Below are 25367 nucleotides of genomic sequence, written 5' to 3'. Positions count from 1 at the left end.
AGATATCCTCTTTTGGATTCTTCTTTATGGCATTAAACTCTATGAGGAGGTACTCATGATCTATATTTTCACCCCATTTATGTGTGAAAGAGTTCTCAATTTCTTCTAGGTATTTATGAAGGCATTGGGTAGGGATTTAAACCAGTTTCTAGATTCTCCATGAAGGGATTGTACAAAAAGCCTTAGGACCACATCCAACTGTTCTACGTTCAGATTCTCAACAAAAGAATAGAAGGTTTCACGGTGTTTCTTTGCAATGTTTTCATCTTCCCCATTGAACCTAGGTAGAAGCTTTATGTATTCTTCATGCATAACAATTAGGGGATGAGGTAAAATACGAGGGGAATATTCATTTAGAGAAAAACATGGAAGAGATATCTAGATTAATGGAAGGGAATTGAGGCTTGCCTGAGGAACATGGGATAAAACCACAGTGGTAAGAGTGGCTATAATGAAATGAGGGTATGTGAGGTTTTTAGGAGTAATTCCTAGGTAGTGAGTAAAAATAGGTTGAGAGCTAGATGAGGAGGATTCAAAGATTGATGTGATGATAGTGCAGGTAGTAGGAATTTTCTCCTTCTAGACCTTCCTGAAAATTATTTTCTCAGGGTCAGATACAAATGGGGTTTTTAGTTTAGAGGTACATGAGCAAGTGTGAGGCTTTTTAAGAGCCAGGACGTGAAATGATAATGTGGCCAGTGAATTCACCAAGGTGATGTGGATGCAATAAGAACGTCTTTTCTCACCTACACAAAGAGTGTTGAACTTTTCATATCCCAGGGGAAAAATACTTCAATACATTCCTCAAAAACGATGCGAGAAGATGTTTTTAGTTCCAAGAGAAAACCTTAGATTGCTTACAAGACCATTGTCTAGGCACATATAGATTTCGTGTGTCTCAAATGATTATCATGAACATGGAGACATCATATATATTCTATAGATATGTTTAAATGGAATGAGTTGGTTCATTCATCTAAAGAGGCAAGCGATGAATTTGTAGTACTTCTTCACATATACAAATCACATAATCATGCACATAAAATAGTGGAGGCCGAGTAGTTCAAGGGATTATAGTTTAATAATATTTTGCATAGTAATGAGAGAGGATAAGGAGAAGGAATAACTCATCACATAGAGGTTAAAGCATAAATAATTCTACCTTTACACATAGAGCTTGAAGCATTAAGTATTTCTACACTTATTTGAGTTATAGGTGGAAATAGTGGATGAAAGAGGGGAGGAATGCTATGATCCAAGTAGTGCAGATTTAAAGATATAATCTCAGTAATCCATACAAGAACAAGCATTAATAAGTCAATACAAAAGAATCTGTGAGGAAGTATGAAATATTTCTAGAAGCTATAATTGCATGAATTTATAAAAGAAGTATGAACATAATGGATTTTAACAGACGGATAACATACTATAATAATTGAAGGGGGAATCACCACCAATTCATTTATATTCTCAAAGATCTATGTCATAAAGTTAGACATTAAGAAAACAACGTGTAGAGTTTTCTTTAGAATTTCTGAACCTTTGTGAAGTGGTGCTTCCCCCTATTTATCTAGAGAGGGGAAGCGATGAACATTCATTAAAACAAAATATCTTTTACTGATTCTGAGTTTCTAGATCGACTAGTTGTCTCGGACAGGGATGGCTCTGTGGCCAAAAGAAATTAAAAAACATTAATTTCCTCATTGAATGGCCACACATTATAGGAATACAAACAAGTCAATCAATTAAATGAGAATGCCAGAAAAATATCTTCATGCCCATCACTGTGATCGCTACTGCTTCATGTTGTAGTTTGCTCAGGGTATGGCCTCCTATGCTTCTCATCCGACTCCCATTGCTTCCGCCTTTGATACTCGAACCATTGATCCTTTAAAGATGGGAGTGGATGTTATCAGTTTCACGCTATAGTATTGGGGAAGAGGACCCCTAGATGGTACTTTACATTTCCTTTGTATGGCACACCATGCTGAGTAATCAAGTCTTCCCGAGCTACGAAATCTATCTTTACTTCTGTCAGCATTGACCTTGGTTCCGTGTCTCAGAGATATTTTCTGGATCAGCCCATATAGGGTTAAAATGCTCCATCTCCTGTATTAAATGCCTCAGCTGCTGACCCGCCATGCCTTAAAAGTTCTGCAAAACACTATCGACACTTTGATATGCCTGGTGATAGACTGATGGTGTAAGATGGAGGTCTTTCCAGTTCTGGCCCTTCTCACTAAAACCTTGTGAAACAGGTGAGTTTCGATCTCCTTTAAGATCCTTTTCTTCAGCCCCTTTATGTAATTCTCTTGATATGACTGGGGTCTAGAGCCAGGTGCTTATCCCTAAGGTGCTAGAGACATTAGACTCTTGTCCTAGGCCTTTTTTCATTTCTAACTTAGAATCCTGCATACTAGTGATTTATAACACCTTAGCTTTGGAAATTTCCCTTGACACTTGTGAACGCTGATCTGCGAGATCAAGCCCACGCAAAATATCATAATCGCACTACAGGAGAGAGTGTTCAAGACGAGTGGTTTTCGAAGGGGGTCATGAGTGGTAATTCTTAAATGCAGTAGGGGTGCCAAATGATAGGAGAGGGACACGTAGTGGAGGGGCCTGGTGGGGAAGTCGCTTTTTGGGCCCCCGCCCCTCGTTGATAAACAAAAACATGGCCGGGGGGGTGGGCGGGCGAAAAAGGCATAGGAGCCATTGATCTAGGCAAAGTCAATCTAGGTCGTCGAGATATGGGTATGTTGAATGAGAAGGTGGCCTTTGAAAGGGATGGACCCGATAACTTTCTATCTCCACTATATAGAATGTCGCGTCTGGGGAGTTCTGACATATCACAATTGCAAGCCGAAAGGGATTTTGATGGAGGAGGGGCTTTGCTTTGTTTCACTACTGATTTTGATATTGATGGTGTCATTAGTGTCACATGGGACCTCCTGAATGGTGACACATGTCACCCAAAGGACCCCTGAAAATGCTGAATCTTTGTCCCACATGTCCTCCGCATTACTAGGTCATGATGACGTCAGCTACCATGTGGATTCATCTAGACCAATGGTGCTTTGCCACATGGCCCACTGGAGGAGAGAGAAAACGCCCGCCCGTCTCTAGTTTTGCAACTAATTTCCTTTGTGAAATGAAATCAACCCCTCCCCTACTGTTTAACACTATTGGCATATTTGTTGTGTAATTCCATAAGAATTGTCTGTTGGGTCAGTTGATCCCCGATTTTTTGATATTGTGGGATCAGTGATATGTGGGACTGCAGGACTATGATATCATGATATTGCGGGATGCGAGACATTCCTACCATTAATAAGCCTGAAACTTGGAATTGTCGATCGTCGATATGTGATATGGACACTCTACCCCGTGAATCATATATACTCTATGTGCCATGGGCCTCTGACAACCAAATTGTGATTTGCGATATCGACAATCAACCAATTACAAGTTTCATTGCCTTCCACTACTGTTGTTCCAAAAAATCCCTGATTTGCGATTTACGATGATCCTGACCCTTAGCCATTTTTCACTGTTTTCTCACTTTTTAAGGGTATCTTCAAGCTGCTCTAACTTCTAATCCAGGAGCCCATTTTTGGACATCCACCTATCGTTGGAAATATTTTTACGAGAGCTATGCAATGGAGATGGCTTGATTTGGGCTTGAGAGCTTCTGTGGCCTAGAAAATGGCTTCAAAATTCACTTCTCTTTGGCAACTTTGATCATCCAAAAAATCATAATGTAGTGAGTGACAACACAATTTCCTTTCACATAGAATTTCGGATATGAGACAATGAATAGTGGAAGGAGGAGGCGAATCTTTCCAAAATGTTTTACCAAGATTAAGGAAGATATCATAATATAATTGAAGTTTTACATGATAATGACAACAACATGTGTCGCATACAGTGATATGTTTAAAATACCATGGTTTTTGTTGCACAAAAGTACTAATTGAGACATTATTCCATGATTCTCTTCTACGAAATTATTGAACAACTCTATCTAAGTGGTGTCCAAGATATGTTCTACATGTTCTTCATACTAATTTCGTGTTATTCTTTGTCGCATCACATCCCTTGCTTTTGGTGAAACATGTGAATTTTTCATCCAATATTCATATATTATTTTTAAAACATCTTCTCCAAGTCTGTATTTTTATAATTTGCTACAAATAACTTTCCAACAAGAGAGCTTGTCATTTACATCTATTTGTAATTCAAATTTCCTATGTTTGTGCAATGTTTTTCATGATGTCCCTAATATTTTTTCCGTAGGTTTACCAAATGATTTTCTTTAGTACTTTATGAAACCACTACCATTTGTATTGCTCTACATGCATTTATATTAGTTATCTTTCTAGATCTTCCAATTGATTTTAAAGGGCTATTTATATTTTGAATCACATTTTCCTTCACACTTTTATCTTTCATTGATTTTTGAATACCCAATAGAGTTGTAGCATCTTTTAATTTCTTTCATGTTAAGGGACCTCTTAAAATTTGAGTTTGAAATGTCACACTTTCATCTTTGAATAACTTCTCAATAATGACCTTAACACGATATCATACAATATGGTCAACTTTTTTATCTCCATATATGTAAATTCTATCATTTTCTAACATCTCATCATCGATATTGATTTGATCTATACATATGAAAATTAAATGTAAATGGGTATAAATATGCATTAAATAATAAAATTGAAAAATAGAGTTTGAATGAAATTGAAAGTAACAAATATGTATAACTTCAATAATACACACACACAAATATATATATATATATATATATATATATATATATATATATATAATGGTGATTCAACTTCTTCATTTGAATTTCTTTCAACATTTTCAACAACATCATCAATCATTGGCTCATTATCTTGTTCACTTTGTCTTTCAACATTTTAAATCTCATCATCAATGTTATGTGGAATACCTCTCTCTATTTACATTACAAAATATTTTCAAATTAGTTCATTAAATAAAAATTGAATTTCACATTATACTAGTTAAATTTTTAATATCATTTATAATATTTGCATTTACATACCTGCTTCAACTTCTAATTGAGATTGATTTTCTCTTTCAATATTTGTGTGTTCTTCTTTCTTTGTTGTGTAATAGTTTCTCCCGTATTCTCTACGCTCGTCAATGTATCTTTTTCGATTATATTTTCTCTTACAATATTTTTTATTTTCCATGATAATTCAATCTATGTATATTTTTAAAATCCAACCCAAAAAGCCAATTTCAAAAATCTTGCAAAAAAAATTCTCTTTCAAAATTTAGAGCAAAAAATTCACTTGAAAAATTCAACACAAAATTTACTTAAAAAAAGAACACTTCAAAAATTCAACAAAAAAAAATTATTTTTAAAAAAATCACTTTCAAAATTCAGCGCAAAATAGTCACTTTAAAAATTCAGCCTAAAAGACTTACTTTAAAAACTAAGCCCAAGAAACTTACTTTAAAAATTAAGCTTAAAAGTCCCATTTAAAAAGTCAACCCAAAGAACTTATTTTTTGGTAGTGATTTGACTTTTAAGTCTATGAAATTTATGAAGGCATACATACTCTACCTCTTTTTCGTTACAGTCTCTAGGGAATTAAGAGTCAGCATGAGCCGATAGATTTAGGTAAAGAATATATTAGAGTAGTAAGTTCACTATTGAATCTGCGACTTAATTAGTTATAAATTATAAATCTAAAAATGCAATGATCAAGCTCTCTTGGAGAGTCTTCAAGCTCAAAGACTCAAGCTCACTTTGTGAGTTTCAACATGGTATCAGAGTCTGGAGTGGTTGTTAAATTAGAGCGATGGACAACCAGAGCTATGGTTAACCATGAGCAGTGGCGTGGAGGATTTGTTTTTCCTACGCTTGGAGGACACTGATTTAGAAGATTGAACATAATGTTGAGCGTTGTGTAGAGGCAAAATAAGTTCAGAGCCTCCATCCATCGGTCCCCAGTAGCCAACGTCGCAGAGAACCATACAAAGTGAATTCAGTGTGAGTGTGTGTGGATGCAAGAAAATAGTGTAGACTTGAGCCTCTTAGAGGTCGTGGAGAAATTCGAGGGCACAGTCCAGGTCATGGATGTTCAAGTTTTCAAGAAGATGGTGTTGTCCTTCGAGCTCTGCCTCCGTGATAGCCTAGAGGACCGCATGAAATATGTAGACCACCCAGACAAGTTTGCTGACTCAGAGTTCGAGCTCCCCAAGGAGCTGGTGCGCCTTAAGGCCTTGGTGGAGAACAACACCCTGGACCTCCTTGTCGAGAACCTCGTCAGGCTGGATGAGGGCGACCGTGACGAGTCAGCTACAGTCTACAGCACCATGGCCACAATTGAAAATATGATTGTGGTCTGCCCATGGGTGTCACAGTCCTCCTGCGAGAAGTCAAAGCTCTTGCGATGGATTGATGAGAATCAAACCCGAGGAGTTCGACAATGACAAGAAGTATTCCATGGAGATCCTTTCCATCTTACTGTAGAAAAGTGCCACAAACCAACGATGCCTTGGGCAAGTGAATGGAGTCGACATCGTGCTCTAGGTCGTTACGATGTACAAGTTTCGAGACACCAAGAGTGAGGACGAAGAGGAAATGGTGGATAATTTGTTTGATTTCCTATAGTTTTGTGATGCCCATTGAAAACAAAGAGAGGTTTGTTAAGGCAAAGGGCATGGATTTGATGATAATTATAATGAAGCAGAATAATTTTTCCTACGGTTTGGCTATGAGGGCCCTAGAATTCACCCTGTGGCCTTGTGGTGTGATGGTGTGGCTGCTAAGATCTAGGAGAGATCTACCTATTGGCAGTCCATGAAATCCAGTGGAATGATTTGGGCACCACTACAATCTTTAAAAGGAGCGATTTTTGTGGTGCAGTCCATAAGCATAGAGTTGCATTCAAAGCGGAATCTTTTGTCACTAAGAAGAGAGCCTGAATTGGTGCACTGGAACATTGAGCTTGTGCATTGATTGAGTAGAGATGCCTCAAGAGATTGAGCCACAGAAAGAAGTTGTTTTCTATGGTCGATTGTTGTAGCTGAATTTGCTACACGAAGAATCTGAGTCTCCTGTGAGAGGTCGAAATGCAACTAAAGGTTCCGGTGAAGCGTAGTTGAAGCAAGAAGCTACATGTGGGCTCGGTGGTGTTGAGCCGTGTCAAGGAGGCATTGAGTCTGAAGTTGTGTGTAAGCCTAGAGCATGTGAAAGAAGTTGAGTGTGTAGTGTTATTCGGTGAAGTGTTGTTCATAGCTTAGGTGAGTTGTTGTGAGTTATGGTGAGACTCACTCCCAGAGCTCGTGGAGTTGTGTGTGGTCCATTGTTGTCTGTAAGAGGGAATAAGGGTGAGCTCGATGGTGTGCAAAGCCTTGGTATTTGTCGTTATGAAGTGCAAGTGAAGTTTTCCATGTTGTTGACATTGTTGGAGAGCCTTGTTTAAGAAGCTAGTGTGGTTTAGATTAAGTGGAGTATTGGCAGATAAGAGTGTTTAGTGGAGTGTTGGAAGATAGCAGTGTCTACAACAAAGTGTCTGCTGAAGAAGGTTGTGCTCACTGTGACAACTATGTGGCATAGATACACAGAGTTTCCAGTGGAGTGTTGGCATATAAGAGGGTCCGCAACTCCATGTTCGCTGAAGAGAGTTGTATTGTGTGAAACCAAGAGAAAAATGAAAGCCCCCTTATGAAGCTTTTTTATATGTATTGTTGTAAGTGTTAGATGAGACTAAATGTATTGTTGTAAGTCTTAGATGAGACTAAGGAATTAAGAATCGGTAGGAGTCGGTAGATTTAGGTAAAGAACTATTGCTCAACAAGTTATAAATTGTAACATCTAGAAATGTAATGATCAAGCTCATTTCGAGAGTCTTCAAGCTCACTTTATGAGTTTCAACACCTTTAGTTTTGAACCTGGGACCTCTTTAGAGGAAACACATGCTCTTAAACAAGTAATTTAAAAAAAAATAATATTATTATAATTAATCTAATGCATTTATTTATTCGATAACAAGTACATAAATAAAATAAATAGCTTACCGTCATTATAATAAAATGAGATTCTTAATTTAGTTAAGTAGAAATCAAATCCCAAAAAAATACCGAATCTTATATTTGATTTTTAAATTGCTAAGTTAACCACTAACGTAGTAACACATACTATATTATGTGTACTTAGCCACAGTACAAAGCCACTAGCACTATATTATGTATCCTCATCCATTAGCATCTTACAACGTAAGAAAACATCAAAGATTTTGTACTTTCGTGATTTATGTATGTTATATTTGACTAAATAAATGTATATATACACATTTAGGTTTTGTGAAGGCAATATTATTATTCGAAGTTGTTCCCATAAAATGGTTATAGAAAATATATATTACAAAAAACTTATATATCAGGGATCACAAGTTATAGTCGGAAGGAATTCATCTGTAAAAGCACACGATGTTATGTAAAATTAAAGAGTCAAAAAGATTTACATTAATAAAATAAAAATATCAATAAAAAAAATGTATAATAATCAGGTTAACTAGACATAGCAAGTAAAAATATAAAGGCATTATAAGGATTAAATCCGCATTAGGTGGCAGTTTTGTTCGTGAGAGGAGCGCGAGGAAGAATCCTTTATACTTCAACGGCAGGTGCAATATTACCATGATGGGCTTGAGGGTTCAAATTAAGGGATCCCTCTTGGTCTCCTAACAAGGCCTTCTTTTTTACCATTCTCAACTTTTCGTTACAACTCGGCATATTCTTGTTGGTGTAGACCATTGCTGGAATTAGCAAGGGTTTCTCTTTTACCTTTCTTAACTTTCCTTATAACTTTGTATATTCTTGTTGATGTAGGCCATTGCTGCGTTTCTCTAAGAATGAATAGAGTTGGTAAAGGATCATCTTTCACGTAGGATTATGCTCATGGCAGACTATGAATTACTTTCATCATTTTTACTTTTTAAGTCTTCAAGTATTGTAAATGTAAATGAACATATTCTTAACTTTTAGTTATTTTAAAAATATTTTGAAATTTATGAATAATTTTTTTTTAGAGATACATTACATTAATTTTAATTAATAATTTAACTAAAATTGTTTTCCTATAATAAAGAAAAATTCAAAATTATTTTGACTAAAAATAATAAATTTCAAATATTTAATTTGAAAAAAATTAATCATATTTACATAATTAAATTTTAAAATAACAATTTATAGTTATATAGTTAAATAATAATTTAGAAATTTCAATTTTGTCATTATTACATAAATTACTAACATAACATTTCATAATAGAGTAATCTAAACATTTTATATTTCAAACTTTTTTAAATATAATTTTCAATTAATCTTATTTAAAATATATTTAAATTGTTATTAAGTTAATATGCAAGAATCATAATTTGAATGAGAAGAATAACCATATTTCTCTGGACCAATTAAACAAACCCAATTAAAAATATATAAATATAATATCGAAATATTTATAAAACATTGAATTTTATGATAGCTTCAAAAATATAATTTTATTATACCTTCAAAAATGTAATTAAAAGATCCTAAAATTATAACTCGACAAATAATTAATGATTGCCTTAAAAAAAAACCTTCATCCTTTATCACATAATTATTAATACCAAATTTTAATAGTGATTGCCTTTGGAAAAAATCCATTTAATCTTATCCTTTCATCCTTTTAAAAACTGTATTATAAACCAACCTGCATGCATACCAAACAAAACAATTTTTCTTTAATTAAAGGTGGTGACACTTCAATAGAACCATGTCTTGTCCTCATTTATGGAGTTCTTTGAACTTGGCTATAAGCCTAAACCTATTTTGACTGCCATGTGGACATATCGGGCAACATGTATTTCATAAAATTATTTTCAAATCTTAATCTAAGGAGGTTGTCTTATCACTCTATCTGCACCTTTAAAATAAAGTTTATAAAATACAAAGAGATGGCGATGGAGGACAACATTGTCCATAATTTTTTTCTCGATACCTTTCAAAACACTGCTTGCATCACCTCGGCATTAACGTGCTCAAGTGTACTAACCTCAGCCACGATACAGTCACAATTATTTATTTTTAGTAATTTTAAATAATATCTTTGTATATAAATATATGTGATATTTTATCTCTTCTATAGGCTGTCCCTTCATAGTGTTTTTTTGAGAAATACAATTCTTCTTTCTATTTAAATAAACTATTCGGTAATTCAATGTATATAAAGGGATCTCGTCTCTTACTTTTGCCAAAAGAAAATCTACTTAAGTAAGGTGTCCATGAATTCAATGGAATATAAAGGTATTGTGAATCGTTGCCATCATGGTTTCATATCTTCTGATAAGGATAAAGAATATTGAATGCAAACATCTTTTCTTTATAATTGAGATGATAGTGGCATCTTTTTCTAAATAATAAATTAAATAAATTATTCATATGTAGCATGGCATTGGTAAACGGCAAGCACGAAATACGGCGTTAGGTCGAATCCCACTATCCACATATTGCTTTCAGTGTGATAAGATCTCTTTCCCATTAATGGCGTTTTCCTTCCTTATGTAAGCAAAACAATTAAATAGTCACGCAAGCCACCTGTCAATAATCTACGCACACTGGGTCGTGTCAACATGCAACCTGTTATGCTTGACTTGACTCTTTCCATAGCTAGAAGACTCTCGCATTTCGTCATTCCCTGCGTAAGTCACGAATCACTCGGCCTTAAATGCAGCCTGCCTCAATTCCTTCATTGCCATTGCAAGTAACGAGCTTTTTGATCAAATTTCATTTCCCTGCAACTCCTGAAACACCTTGCACGGCTAAATCCATATTTTGAAATCCCAGGCACATGGATTCATCGCATTCATGGTACAACGAAGATATTGTGGTGCAGGTGTTGAGTCATCTGGATGCAAAGTCCCTGTCCATGGCGGGCTGTGTGAACAGGCAGTGGAAACGTGCTGTCGAGGTGGAGAGCCTCTGGGAGGGAGTTTGCACGAAGCGGTGCCCTGCAGCTGGTGAGTCGCTGCATATGAGATCTGTGGTGATGGCGCTCGGAGGATACCGTCGCTTCTTCTTTCTTTGTTTGCGCCCACTTCTTTATCGTCCCGTCTCCTATATCGTTCCCACCAGCTGCTTCAAGCAACCAGACTTTGACTTAGAGGACGGATTGATACCTCTCTCGCTTTCTCTCCTCTCCATGGATTGCTACGAGCGTCTCGGCGGCAAAAAGGATTACCTAGGCGATGACGAACCCTCCACGGGCCCTGTTGGCCGCTACACCCTGGAAATCTGATACTGCTGAAGATCCAAATCGTTCTGTAATTTCGTATTCAATAATTCCTCCTCATGATCTTCCATTCGGATCAAATTTTTGTATACTTCCCCTTTTAATCTTTAATGATCCATTTTATTGTTTCATATGTATCTTAATTCTCCATGATTTGTAATCAATAGTAATGTTGTATACGGTTTACCAGTGAGTTTCACTTCAGACGGATGTCTTTTCCAATAATGTGACGATAATAACTATCATGTTTAAATATGTATTTTTGTACACTGAACGATTGACAGGGGATTCCTTAAAGGAGATTGAAAGTTTGCGTTCAGAAAGAAAACTTGAACAATTATCAGAACTTTTGAAAAGACCATATAACCGTCATCGTGATAATAAGTATATTTTACTGAGAAGTTTGATCTCAACTCTATTTCTGTAACGCGTTCATTAAGCTTAAGTTCAATTGAGGTTTAAGACCAGAGAACTCGTGAGCTCTGCAAGGAGGAAAAAGGTTCTGACCGTTGAGGTCATCGTAGAAGCTTTCCTAGCTGACACAGGTTTTGAAAATCTTTCCGAAGGTATGCCCGCAGTAAACACGACTTTCATCTACTTTTCGAAGAGGGTGAAACATAATCAGGAAGTTCCTCTACCTAAAGTCACGCGCAAATAAGACTGATAAAAGTCAATGAGTAGATGCCTCAACTGAATTGCGTTAAAGTGTTCGACGAATTTTGATTATAATATATTAATGAAGATAAATACTCGCCACATATTCCAGCGACCATCGTTATTATCCATAAAAATACATGTTAAATTATATTTATCATGAAAAAGGAGGTGGAGAAATAGATATTTATACCGAAAACACTTTCACGATGGAATTCGAGCGATTTAGGTAATGCCTAAAATTGAAAAGTTTGCAAATCAGAAATACCAATAATTTGTGATTTAGCGGGGCGTGCAAAGCACACGTTAAGGTGGATGTCTAACATGGGTGTGTTTACTTTTCTTGCTCTATCATAGTTTAAATGTCACTTGTGGAAATTGAATAAATAGTTTGGTAAACCACTTAAGTTAAGAACTATGGATGATTATCTGTACATGTTTCTTTTTGAGAGGCCACATGTCTATTAGAGTAAAGTTGCTTATTAAAAGGTTATAAGTTTAAATTTATAGGGTTTAAAGTACTTATTTCCTCCTAAGAGGTCACATGTCTAAGAGGGTAAAGTTTCTTCTTAAGAGATCATAAGTTCAAATTTATGAGATTTTAAAGTATGCACACCTTTGTAGATTTTAGCAATCAAGCTACTATGTGGAAGTGAATAGATTGTCGCACAAACAAAGGGGTTTCATATACCATTTTTGTGTCTATCCACAACATGTCACTCTTGGGAATTAAACAAATAGTTTTCCCAACCACCCAAGCTATGAACCATGGATGGTTAATAATATGTGTTTGCTCCTAAGAGTTCATAAGTTCAAATCTATGGGGGATCAAGTATGTACATCTCTATAGGATTTGCCAATATAATTTCTTTTTGGAAGGGAATTTTTTGTCCCACAAACAAGGGAGTCTCATACACCATTTTCATGTTTGATCGTAACCTTAAAATTAGATTGTTGTTATTATTATTGTTGCTATATAACTTGTGGAGAGATAGTAGAAAATAATTTTCAGTATAACACATTGTGATACACCTATATGTTACTTTGTATTTTTATTTTTTATATATAATCTTTGTTATTGGTTATAAATAAAGATTTACATATATACCATTTTACTAGATGACATATTTAATATTTCATTGTGTGAATGTTTAATTTTGTTATGTCTAAACTACTCCATTAGGATTATGGGTATATTACAATTTGATTGTATTTAGTGGTTAAGAATATGTGTTTCTTTTTTAAGGGATGTAAGTGCCATAACAGGGCCTCATACATTTTGCTTGGCTTTGACATTAAAACAAGATTATTTTTACTAAATTGCATTATATTATTAGGTGGTTTTAGATTGTAACATGACACTTTTGATTTTCTTAACTTGTTTTATAATTTTTTTCTCAATTGTCATTAATGGATTATCCAATCTTGTGTTGATAGAGGCCATGGTTTTATTGGATTATAGATTTTTATGGCCTATACCAATGATGTTTTCCATCAATTTATGGAAGGAACATTGTTGCAAACATTGTTTCAATGGTACTAACACTGAATGGGTACTTATGATGAGGTTGTTTGAAGCCAACCTTTTTGGAAGTGTGGCAATATTTTCATTGATATTTCCCTCTTCTTGCAAACATAGATATAGATATGTTGTTTTTCAAAGAATTTGGATGTAGCAAGTGATGTGCATTTATCTCATTTGGCATGAATTTGACCAAATGCTTCCTTGAGCTTGTTACCATGTATTAACGACACTCAATTTGACAAAATGAATATAAATAATTGGTGCCAAAATATGGACATAAGCAACTTCTTAATGAATTTTCTCAAACCAGGTTGTTTACTCAATTTCTTGCTCAATTGGTTTTAGCGTCTACAAGGAAAGTGTTTGAATTTTTTTCTTCTAAAAAGGTGCTCAACATAATCAAACTTGAAACATTTGATTATCAATTTTTTGATGATAGTTCCAAATTTATTTCTCAACCACTATTGGAAATATGCTTATACTAAGAAGGGGGGGTGGTTGAATAAGTGTCATGGCCAATGTTTAACCAATCAAATCATTTCAATGCATGAACAATGTTAATCACATCATCAACATAAGAATTCACTAAATATATATGATTTTTTTATTATTATAAATGACCTTGTAAAAATAAACCTACTATTACATTGATTTATGAGTACCAACTAGAAGGAGACACCAATCCCTTGAAATGACTTATTATCACTAACCAGAAGGTGATACTAATCCCCTAAAATTATTTACTATAACGAACCAAAAGGAGACAAAAATCCCCTAAAATTGTTTACTAGCACCAACCACGAGAAGACAAAAGTCCCTTGAAATGATTTACCTGGAATCACCATAAGGAAATAATATTGCACATGATACTAACTATGATCTCTTTCACACTACACTTTGTTATTTTTCTCCACAACCCTATTTTATAATTCAGGTAACATTCTTACGCACTACAACCAACCTCGCATTTCTTCCTTAGACTTCACTCTCAGACTTCTTTTCCATTATGAATCCCAAACTTAGATTTGGAAATTCAATGTTTTCTTATCACAACTAGTCACACATTTTTTACACTCAAAATTCTTCTGCTTAAGATATTTATATCACATTAAGTCAATAGAGACTTGGCAGGGCCAACATGCCATAAGAGACCAATCCAAATAACTTGGGTTACTTCTCTATTTTGGTGGATGTAGATCCAATTCAGACGAACCAAATAACTCTTATTTTCATGGTTCCCTAGCCTCGAGGGTTAAACCATTGAGCACCCATGACTACATGCCATGACCATGCTTAAAATTATTTTAACAAATCCATGATCCATGTCTTCTTATGTATAATTGATAACCTAACATCCACATATTTGATTTTCCCATATTAATTTTACATGTAAAGCAATATTACTTTAACCCTCCTGGTTTCCTGGGAGCCATTTCCATTAAGCATGTAGAACTTGGCATTATGACCTAGGTATATACAAAACAATTCTTATCATTATTTTTTACAATGCATGATATGGATATTTGGGAATCCATCTCTATCTTATGGTGCACCTTTCTTTGAATCCGGGATGAGTTAGAGGTTGTATCTCCCTTTATTTCCTAGATGCAAAACCTCAACAATAGAAACCTTCACAATCTCCTTTGCTTCACTTGAATCCAAATTCTAAGTTATTTTGTAATGACCACACTTGGTTCACTTCCAAATTATTTAATGCCCAGATCAATTTTCATTTACCTTTTAATATGAAACCTCGAACAAAACATAAATTTACATTAATTACTGTCACCAAATTTGGATTATGGGTTGAAAATCCAACACTCTAACTTGGAAGAGCCCCAAATTGAGAAATAGTTAGATTACTTCAAAACCTTTTAGCTCTAACGTGGGACTCACAGTCCGCATGTCACTTTACAAATCACCTTCCACTTCATATGCCAATAAACTTTCTGCAATCAACTCGAGCCTGCTTTTTAGGTTCCTATAATATTAGTGATCCCCCCATTACTATTGTAATTATATCCCTTATTGTTATTATTGTGCCCCTATTGTCCCCATATTGTTATTATTGTTCCCCATAGAATCCCTCTATTGTTATTTTTGTGCAGTTATATTATTATTGTTAGGTCGACTTGGTTATATTGTGACCCCGTAGACTCCTATATATAGAAAGGAGGTTTTGTCATTTGAATCATCTAAGAATTGTTCATTTGTGTAATGTAAAGGAGGTTTCCCCCTCAAAGAGGCTTATTTCTAAGGCATTGATCTATCTTTTTTATCTTTTTGTGAGCTGGTTTCATAACATTTGTTATCAAAGATGTGGATTGTAGGGTTTTGTTGCCCCAAGCAGACCATCGTGGCATTTTTTCTACAACATATTCGCTATGAAGTTTCAGAAGCTACACAAAAAACCCATTTGAGAAGAAATCGGTCTAAACCTCACGTTTGAATTTCAATTTTTTTCACGCTATTTTTTCAAAGATATGATCTGAGGAAGTTAGGGTTTTTGCAAGCACCAGAATTTCCTCTAAAACAGGTCATCGTGAAATTTTCGCTATAACTCTTTCGCTACGAAGTTTCAGAAGAAAAAAAAACCCATTTGAGACGAAATCGGTTTGAACCTTGGTTTTGAATTTCAGATCCTGTCTTGCTATATTTTCGTATATAAAATCTGAGGAAGTTAGGGTTTTTGGAGACCCCCGAATTACATTCCAAACATGACACCTTGGGAAAATCATCATAACTTTTACTCTGAGCATCAGAATGAATTTTCATAAGAATTTGTAGAAAGAGGACAAACCATAGTTTCCTGTGTATATTTTTTAGATTCAAAGGTTAAAACAGTGACACGTGGCATGTCGTACAAGGTCAGTCTACTGAACTAGTCTATAATTAGGTCACTGTGGGAGATTTGGCATAACTCTTCCTTGGAGAATCTAATTTTGATCAAACTAGTGGCATTGGAAAGAGGACGCGGAGGGTTACTGCAGGTCATGATTTCAGAACTGGGAGATCCAAAATTACAGAGGTACATCAGATTCAATATCAAGCTCCTACAAGTAAAAAAAAGTGTGTATTTTTTTAAATTTTTGCATAAGCTTGGTTTGAAAAATTAGTTTGAAGGAATTCAAAGGGAATAGTGAAGCATCATTATTAGTAATTGATGCCCCGAAGAAATAAAATGGAAACACCTAGTAAGCAACCTAAAATCTCTAGCATGACTCATGAAGAAGAGGAAGAAATGCGCCATGATATATCAATATTACGAAACCAAGTGCAACAAATTTCACTCGCACAAAAGGTAACAGAAAATAAGATGGATGGTTTAAAGAAAGATGCAGAAGCTAAAATGGATGGTCTAAAGAAAGGCGTAGAAGCTAAGATGAATGACTTGGCAGCTAATATGGATGGCATGGAAACTAAGATGGACGGTGTGTAAGCTAAGATGGATGGCATGGACGCTGAGATGGATGGCATGGACACTAAGATGGAAGCTAAGATCAATGGCATGGATGCTAAGATGGAAGCTAAGATGATTGGCATGGATGCTAAGATGAATGGCATGGATGATAAGATCGAAGAATTGAAAATAAATTTGAATACGTTGCTACAAGAAATGGTCACTAATGGTGAAAAGGTAGTAAAGGAAACTCATGATGAGAACAAAATAAATGTTAATCATGATTTCATAGACTCTAATGTTGGATTGAACACCCACCATGTTCCAAAAATAGATATGAGGAAGTTTGATGGCAAGGATCCCGAAACATGGATACTACAGATGGAGCAACTTTTCGATCTCCATAATGTGCAAAACACACAAAAGGTATATATTGCAACTTTATATTTGGAAGCAAATCAATTTGTATGGTATCGATGGCTTTGCTCTCATAAAAAAACTGTCACTTGGGCAATTTTTATGGAAGAAATGATAGCACATTATGAGGATACAAAAAGCAACACCTTTTTTAGCCAATTGATAAATCTCAAACAAAAGGGTTCAATGATGGAGTACATTGAGGACTTCCAAAAATAGAACATAAGGGTAAAAGATATTCCAGAGCAACATAGGATTGATGTGTTCATAGGGACTTTAAAGGATAATATCCAACACGAGGTTCGCCTTTGGGAACCTGATTCATTGGAGAAGGCATTCAGGTTAGCAAGAAAATTGGAAAGCAAAATGATGGCAACCAGGAAGCCTACCACTCACAACTATAAATATGGAAGTGTTGTTGTCCCTAGCCTTCCACAACCTACAAGGTTGACACCACAACAATTGGAAGAAAAAAGAGGGAAAGGGCTTTGTTACAGTTGTGATAACAAATACACTAAAGGTCATAAGTGTGCTGAGAAGAAATTATTCTACATAGATTGTGAAGATAAGGAAGAAAATGAACAAGAAATGTCAAAAGAAGAGGATATACTCCAGGAACAAACCCTAGATAAAGAAGAAATGAATCAGACCATATCCTGTAATGCATTGGCTGGAATTACCACTCCTCAAACTATCAAGATAGAAGGACATATCAAGAAGAAAAAGGTAATAGTGTTGATTGATTCAGGAAGTACCCATAATTTTATTCATTGTAAGATAGCAAAGGAATTGAATTGCTTCCTATATCGAGCACCAGAGTGTCAAGTGATGTTTCCAAGTGGAGGAACCATAAATTGCTCTGGAAAGTGTGATAATATCATGTTATCCATGGGAGAATATGTATTGAATAGCCCAATGCTTTCCATTCCAATGGGTGTTGCTGATGTTCTACTAGGAGTCCAATGGCTACAATCCTTGGGTACAATAGCTTTTAATTTTCAAGAACTTTTCATGAAATTTTATGCGGAAGGAAAGGAAGTTGAATTAAGGGGTATTGCAGGGAAACTAGGAAAGATAATTAGCTCTAACGGTATGACAAAGCTTGTAAAGAAGGAACAACGAGATGTAATTGCACAATTATGTTCTCTAGAGATTCCCACATCAAAATCATCTATTTCTCCATATCCCCACAAATTCTTGGACAATCATTCCAAGGTATTTGAGACTCCCGAAGGTCTCCCACCTATTTGTGATCATGATCATGCTATTCATTTGATTCCAAGAAGTTTCCCTCCAAACATCAGGCCATACAGATATCCCTATGCCCAAAAGAGTGAAATTAAATGTATGGTTGCAGAAATGCTAGAGGCTGGTATAATTCAACCTAGTCAAAGTTATTTCTCTGCTCCAGTAGTATTAGTTCACAAGAAGGAGGGATCATGGCGCTAGGGAGCTCAACAAGCTCACTATTAACGATAAATTTCCCATTCCTGTCATTGCTGAATTATTGGATGAATTGCATGGAACAATTTACTTCACCAAGTTGGATCTTCGTTCAGGATATCATCAAATCAGAATGAAGATTGAAGACATTCCAAAAGCATCATTTAGAACTCATGAGGGTCATTATGAATTTTTGGTCATGTCTTTTGGCCTTACCAATGCAACCTCCACATTTCAAGTTTTGATGAATTCCATTTTCAAACCCTTCCTTAAAAAATTTGTGTTAGTATTTCTTGATGATATACTAATATACAACAAGTCTTGGAAGGATCATGTCCAACATGTTGACATGGTGCTCAAACTATTGGAGGAGAAACAATTATATGCAAAAATCTCCAAATGTTTCTTTGGAGTACAAGAGTTGGAATATTTGGGTCATATTTTATCTCATGACAGTGTTAAGGTAGACACTAGCAAAATTAAAACCATTAAGGAATGGAAAATCCCCACATCCATAAAGCATCTATGAGGTTTTCTTGGGTTGACAAGGTATTATCACAAGTTTGTTAAGAATTGTGGGGGAATAGAAGCACCTCTGACAACATTATTGAATAAAGATACATTTTCATGGACTCTAGATGCAACGAAGGCCTTTGAACATCTTAAAGAGGAAATGTGCCAAGCACCAATCTTAGCTACACCAGACTTCACAAAAACCTTTATTGTGGAATGTGATGCCTCGGGAAATGGAATCAGAGCTGTTTTAATGCAAGAAGAAAGACCCATTTCTTTCGAAAGTCCTCCAATCAAAGGAAAGTATTTACACAAAGCTATTTATGAGAAGGAAATGTTGGCAACACTACATGCACTTAAGAAATGTCAACCCTACCTAATGGGAAGACACTTCAAGGTAAAAACAGATCATGCTAGTCTTAAATAATTTTTAGAACAATGATTATCTTCAGAAGAGTAGCAAAAATGGGTCAGAAATATGTTGGTTTATTACTTTGAAATCATCTACAAAAAAGGGAAGAAAAATGTTGTGGCAGATGCACTCTCTAGAAAGGATGAGGATGTGGAAGCATTTCTTTGTGCCATTTCTATTATCCAACCAGATTGGATAAATGAAGCAAGGGATGAATGGAAGAATGACGAGGAAGTGTGGGCAGTCATTCAAAAGATACAACAATATCCCAGTACATCTGATACATTTATCTAGAAAAATGATTCGTTATGGTACAAGGATCGGGTATACCTATGTAAGAATTCCCAACTCAAACAAAAGATTCTTAGGGAATTTCACACCTCTCCCTTAGGACGGCACTCAAGATTTCTAAAAGGCTACCACAGGGTTAAGAAGGATTTTTTTTGGGATCGCCTTAAATCGGATATTCAAAAGTTTGTGCTAGAATGTTTAGTTTTCCAATGAAATAATGTTGAAACAATTAAGACTTCGAGACTATTACAACCTTTATCCATTCCAAGCCAACATTGGGAGGAGCTTTTAGTGGATTTTATCCCAGGTTTACCCAAGTCTGAAGGAAAGAGTGTTATGATGGTGGTAGTGGACAAACTTACCATGTATGCACAATTTTGTGCATTGTCTCATCCATTTATAGTGAATTTAGTTTCTACTGCATTTATGGAAACAATTCAAAAGCTACATGGAAACCCAAAGATTATTGTAAGTGACATAGATCCCATTTTCACTGTAAATTTTTGGACAAAATTATTTTGTTGTCTTGGTACTTAGTTAGTTCATAGCTCATCTTATCATCCTTAACCTAATGGGCAAACTGAGATAGTAAACAAATGTCTGGAAGGATATCTTCATTGGTTTGTATCTGATAAACAGACACAATGGGTAAAATGGTTGCCTCTGGCTGAATGGTGGTATAACACTTCCTTCGATAATGCAAAAAAAATGACCACATTTAAGGTTCAAGAAGTGGAAGATCACATCGATCATCAACAACAAGTTTTCCAACTCTTAAAGGATAACCTCACCTTGGCACAGAATAGAATGAAATAGCAGGAAAATCAACATCACAACGAAAGAAGTTTTGATGTAGGTGATTGGGTATTCCTATGGCCACAACCATATAAACAAATGTCCCTCAAGCAAGCTAAGAAGGATAACAAATTATCACCAAATTATTACGGTTCGTACAAGGTGTTGCAAAAGATAGGTACTATGGCATACAAATTGGAGCTTCTTGTAGCTTCTCGAGTGCACCCAATTTTCCATGTTTCATGCTTAAAGAAGGTTATAGGTGACAAGCTTCCAGTTCAGACGATATTTCCAAAACTTATTGAGGAAGGAAAAATCATGTTGGAACCTGAAGTAGTCAAAAAAATAAGAACTTGAAAAATACGAAATAGATCAATTTCAAAGTATCTCATCAAGTGGAAGAACTTACCGATTGAAAATTCCACATGGGAGGGTAAGAATTTTATTCAAAAGCATCCAGAACTACTCAAGCGTTGAGGACAACACATTTTTGAAGGAGAGGGGCATGTTAGGTCCCTATAATATTAGTGATCCTCCAATTACTATTTTCATTATATCCCTTATTGTTATTATTGTGCCCCTATTGTCCCCATATTGTTATTATTGTGCCCCATAGAATCCCTCTATTGTTATTTTTCTGCCTTTATATTATTATTGTTAGGTCAGCTTGGTTATATTGTGACCCCGTAGACTCCTATATATAGAAATGAGGTTTTGTCATTTGAATCATCTAAGAATTGTTCATTTGTGTAATGTAAAGAAGGTTTCCCCCTCGAAGAGGCTTATTTCGAAGCCATTGATTTGTCTTTTTTATCTTTTTGTGAGCTAGTTTCATAACACTATTGCATATATTCATGCTTACCTGTACCTATGGAAGTCACGTGCAAAGAAATATTCTGTATAAATTCTTGTTCGACACATATTTCTTATGCACATTCAATAATTTTGCTTCCAAACATATTGCTTCTCTCTTCACATTCTCCTTCCACACATATTTCTTCTACAAATTCAACAATTCTCCTTCTGCATACTATCATCCATGTAGTACTACCAATTATCCACTCTTTAGTGTCTAACTTCGACCAAAACCAAATATCCCAAATCCAGGTACATTATTAATTGGTTAATTTGGTGCACTATTTTTCATATCATAGATACGTTGAGGGATGAAATATCATATTTGATTCAGATGTCAACCCTAATTTAGAGTTAGCCACATTTTTTTATATTTGTATTTGTACCTAAATTTTGGATTTCTTTTCGATTCTTTTGGCATAAGAAGAGTTTATTTGTGTGAATAGATATCAATAGGGAAAGGTTCAACCTATTTTTTTTCCTTATCATGGAAAATGGAGGGAGTTATAACAACAACAACACTTGCTAATACACTGGTAAAATTCTAGCTTCTCTGCCTTGGTTAACTTTTTTGTGTAGTGTCTTGGTTCTTTAGGGAGTATTAATTCATCATGTAGATTAATTTGGTCTCCCCAATTAACCCATGAAGAAACATGCTCCCCTTCATACCTTTCTCGTTTGAACACAAAGTTACATTCAATTATATCACAATGCTTCAAGTTGGGAAGGGTAGTGAAGTTCACAAGGTTAATATTTTTCAAGTATGTTTTTACATCTCTGGCATTGCTCTGGTACTAGTAGACCTAGACAGTAGCCCAACGAAGTCACTATAGGAACACAATATTTCTTCGCTGCTAAAGAGCTTGGGCAATACCCCGATGGAGTTTATTGCTTCACCTCTCTGCATAGGAAGCCTTTCTTTTCTTTCACATTTTTTATTTCTTTTATATGACTGTGCATCAACACTTATTCATTTTATAGGTGGAAGAGGTATCCCAATTTATTGAAAGAAGAGGAAGTTGTTCCATTAGAAAAACATATAGAGACCTCTTATTTAGGTTTTTTTGTTTATATTTGTCCCCTTATCCTCTTATACTAATTGGATAAGCATGAGAACACCAAACATCACAACTGAGTATAGGCATGAGGTTTCCTAAATAGACGTAGGTTGATGGTTTAACCAAAACTCTCCTCACAGACATATCATATTTTATGTTAGAACTTCATTGACCAAAATATATAACCAACATAAGGAAGATGGACGAAAGGTTAGCGAAATGTTGAAGTGTCACAAGACTCTCTTTTAATTTAACCACACATAAAAATTTGGACATGCTGACACACAACATTTATTTACATGATGAAAACAGAAAATAAAATTAAGAAAACACAAAAAGACTATGTGCATAGCGTAGGACTTAACTCGAGATCATCATCTAAAATAGTGCTTTAAATCTTGGTCGTTGATGGGGGAGAGTCAATCATCACGTCTAGTGATTGTAGATGATACGTGTGTTGACAAATATTTTTGTGAACAGTGAATGGTCCAATCCTAAAGCATTGAATCTTACTGTGTTTTCTTTGCCCTCATGGGATTTGTCACACTTCAATTCTATGTCACTCACACTAAACTTATTTTTTCTATAGACTTCTTTTCAAACTACCTCTTGATACGACTCTCGTGAAGGGAAATTTTTTCTTCTACTTTTAGCCTTTCTTCTTGAAACTTGGGAAGAATGTCCATCCTACACTGAACTAATGAATATGGATTTCTCTAGGATTCTTGTGAAAGTTAGTGAGTAGGAAAGTAGATATTAGGAGTAAGCATAACTCTTTTTCCATACACTCAAAATTAAGGAGAGGTGTTCAGAGAGGGTTTTGGTGTGACTCATTCAACCCATAAGGCATTTACCAAGGCTGAGTGCTAGTTCCTTTGTTATGAGAAGATGATATTTTTGATTATATGGATAAGATTATTATTTGTGGGCTCATCACAATCATTCCTCTCTGGATAGTAATTAACTGAATGTTTCAATATGATTCCATTTTATAATGAAAATTCATATAATTTTAATGATGAAAACTATGTTGCATTATTGAAAAGAATTCAAGTCAAAATCTCGAACTTGGAAATGATATTCCTCTTAAGGAAGTTGATGAATTCCTGATCATTCACCTGTTTAAGCAGAAGTTGTTAAATCGACCGCATGAAGTAGTCTGTAGCAGTGAGACTATAACAATTCTTCTTTGACGAATGAGAAAATATTTCTTCGATGACATCCAGGCCCCACTATTGAAAATGTTCTTCCACTGTGATAGGTTGCAATGGGGTGACTGACTTCTTGTACTGACTGATGCACCTTCAACAAATCAAACACTTGCGGGAATAAGAATGGCCATCTTTGAATAACGTAAGCGAGTAGAAACTCACTTGCATAACCTTATTCGTTTTTATATTAGTCATAAAGTCATCCTTGACTAGTTTGTCGGGGAGATCACACAATACTTACTCTGAATCGTTCCTTTCTAGGAACCTAAGCAACACTCCATTGTGATTGTTTGTGAAAAGAACACCATGCACCAACTAATAAGATAATTTTTTAAGTCTGAGTGCCCTCTTCTGTCAGGCAGACAAATGGGAGGGAATGGTGTTGTGATCAAGGTATTGGCACACATGTGCATAACAAGAGTTTGTGATGGTAGTGGGGGAGGTTTACTAGGCATTGTACATTTTGATCTCCTATTCCCATTCGAAAAGATATTGTTATTTTTCATCCACTAATCTTGTTGATAGTCAATAAATACCATGGCCCTTAGTTATCTGAGTTGGTTTGAACTCCAAGTTGTACTCCTATAAACCAATCATCTTGTTAGCTCTTCTTTCACCTAGCTCTTGCTGAACAAACAATGATGTGACTATTGGGTGCAAAACAAAAATGATGGAATGAACTTTTAAGGGATAAGGTCGGAAATACTTCACCGCCTTATTAATTGTGTATTCTTTATTATCTATGGTGGGATAGTTGAGTTTAGGTCCATAGAGTTTAGTGCTCATGAAAGACACTAGCTTTTCATTCTTTTTATAATCCCTTTGTGTAAGCACAGTGGTGAAAGATGTGTGAGAAGAGAAAGTGCAGAGAAAGAAATCTTTGTTGAAATATGGGTTGTAAAAAGTAGGTGACTCTGTAATGGCTTGCTTAATACAAGAAAATTTGTCATTTTCCCTTTTATCCCATTTATATATCACATCCTTATTCACAATCTCATGTATAGACTTCATGATCTGAGCATAATCAGAGATGAATTTGTTGCGGAAGTTGATTTTCCCTAGGAAGTACTTTATACCTTTTTCGATCATAGGGAATGGAATCAATGTAATTGATTTTACCCTCTCCGGGTCTACTTTAATCCCACTTTTTTCAAAGATATGGCCCTAGAAGTTCCCTTTGGACACTATGAAAATAATATTTTTTAGATTAAGAGATATCCCATATTTGCGATATCTCTCAAAAAATTTCTTCAGGTGGCGTATGTGGTCGGATCTCTTCTTGGAAAATACCATGACAACATCGAGATAGACCAATGTGCTCTATCAAATCAGACTACAAAATGTGATGTCCATCGCATGTTTAAATGTTGCACAAACATTGATCAACCCAAATGGGATTCTTTTATATGCAAACGTATTGTGCCTCATGTGGAAAGTTGTCTTCAGTCTGTGAGGCTCTGAGACCAGAAC

The 25367-nt window shown here is 35.3% G+C and overlaps 1 protein-coding gene and 1 pseudogene across 1 annotated transcript; both read left to right on the top strand.

Annotated features, from left to right (window-relative positions):
* The first annotated feature begins 6048 nt into the window (after positions 1-6048).
* Positions 6049-6851, top strand: LOC149142626 (uncharacterized; annotated as a pseudogene).
* Positions 6852-10882: 4031 nt separating this feature from the next.
* Positions 10883-11329, top strand: LOC149142625 (F-box protein SNE-like). Its single transcript, XM_089451533.1, has one exon. The coding sequence runs from the start codon at positions 10883-10885 to the stop codon at positions 11327-11329; it is 447 nt and encodes a 148-aa protein (XP_089307659.1).
* The last annotated feature ends 14038 nt before the right edge of the window (positions 11330-25367 follow it).

The sequence above is a fragment of the Pinus tabuliformis genome, chromosome X (genome assembly GCF_031772625.1).
Source record: "Pinus tabuliformis cultivar Carrire ecotype Pingquan chromosome X, CPIR1, whole genome shotgun sequence".
Lineage (NCBI taxonomy): Eukaryota > Viridiplantae > Streptophyta > Pinopsida > Pinales > Pinaceae > Pinus > Pinus tabuliformis.
The sequence above is the reverse complement of the archived record's forward strand: the minus strand, read 5'-3'. Positions and strand labels throughout refer to the sequence as shown.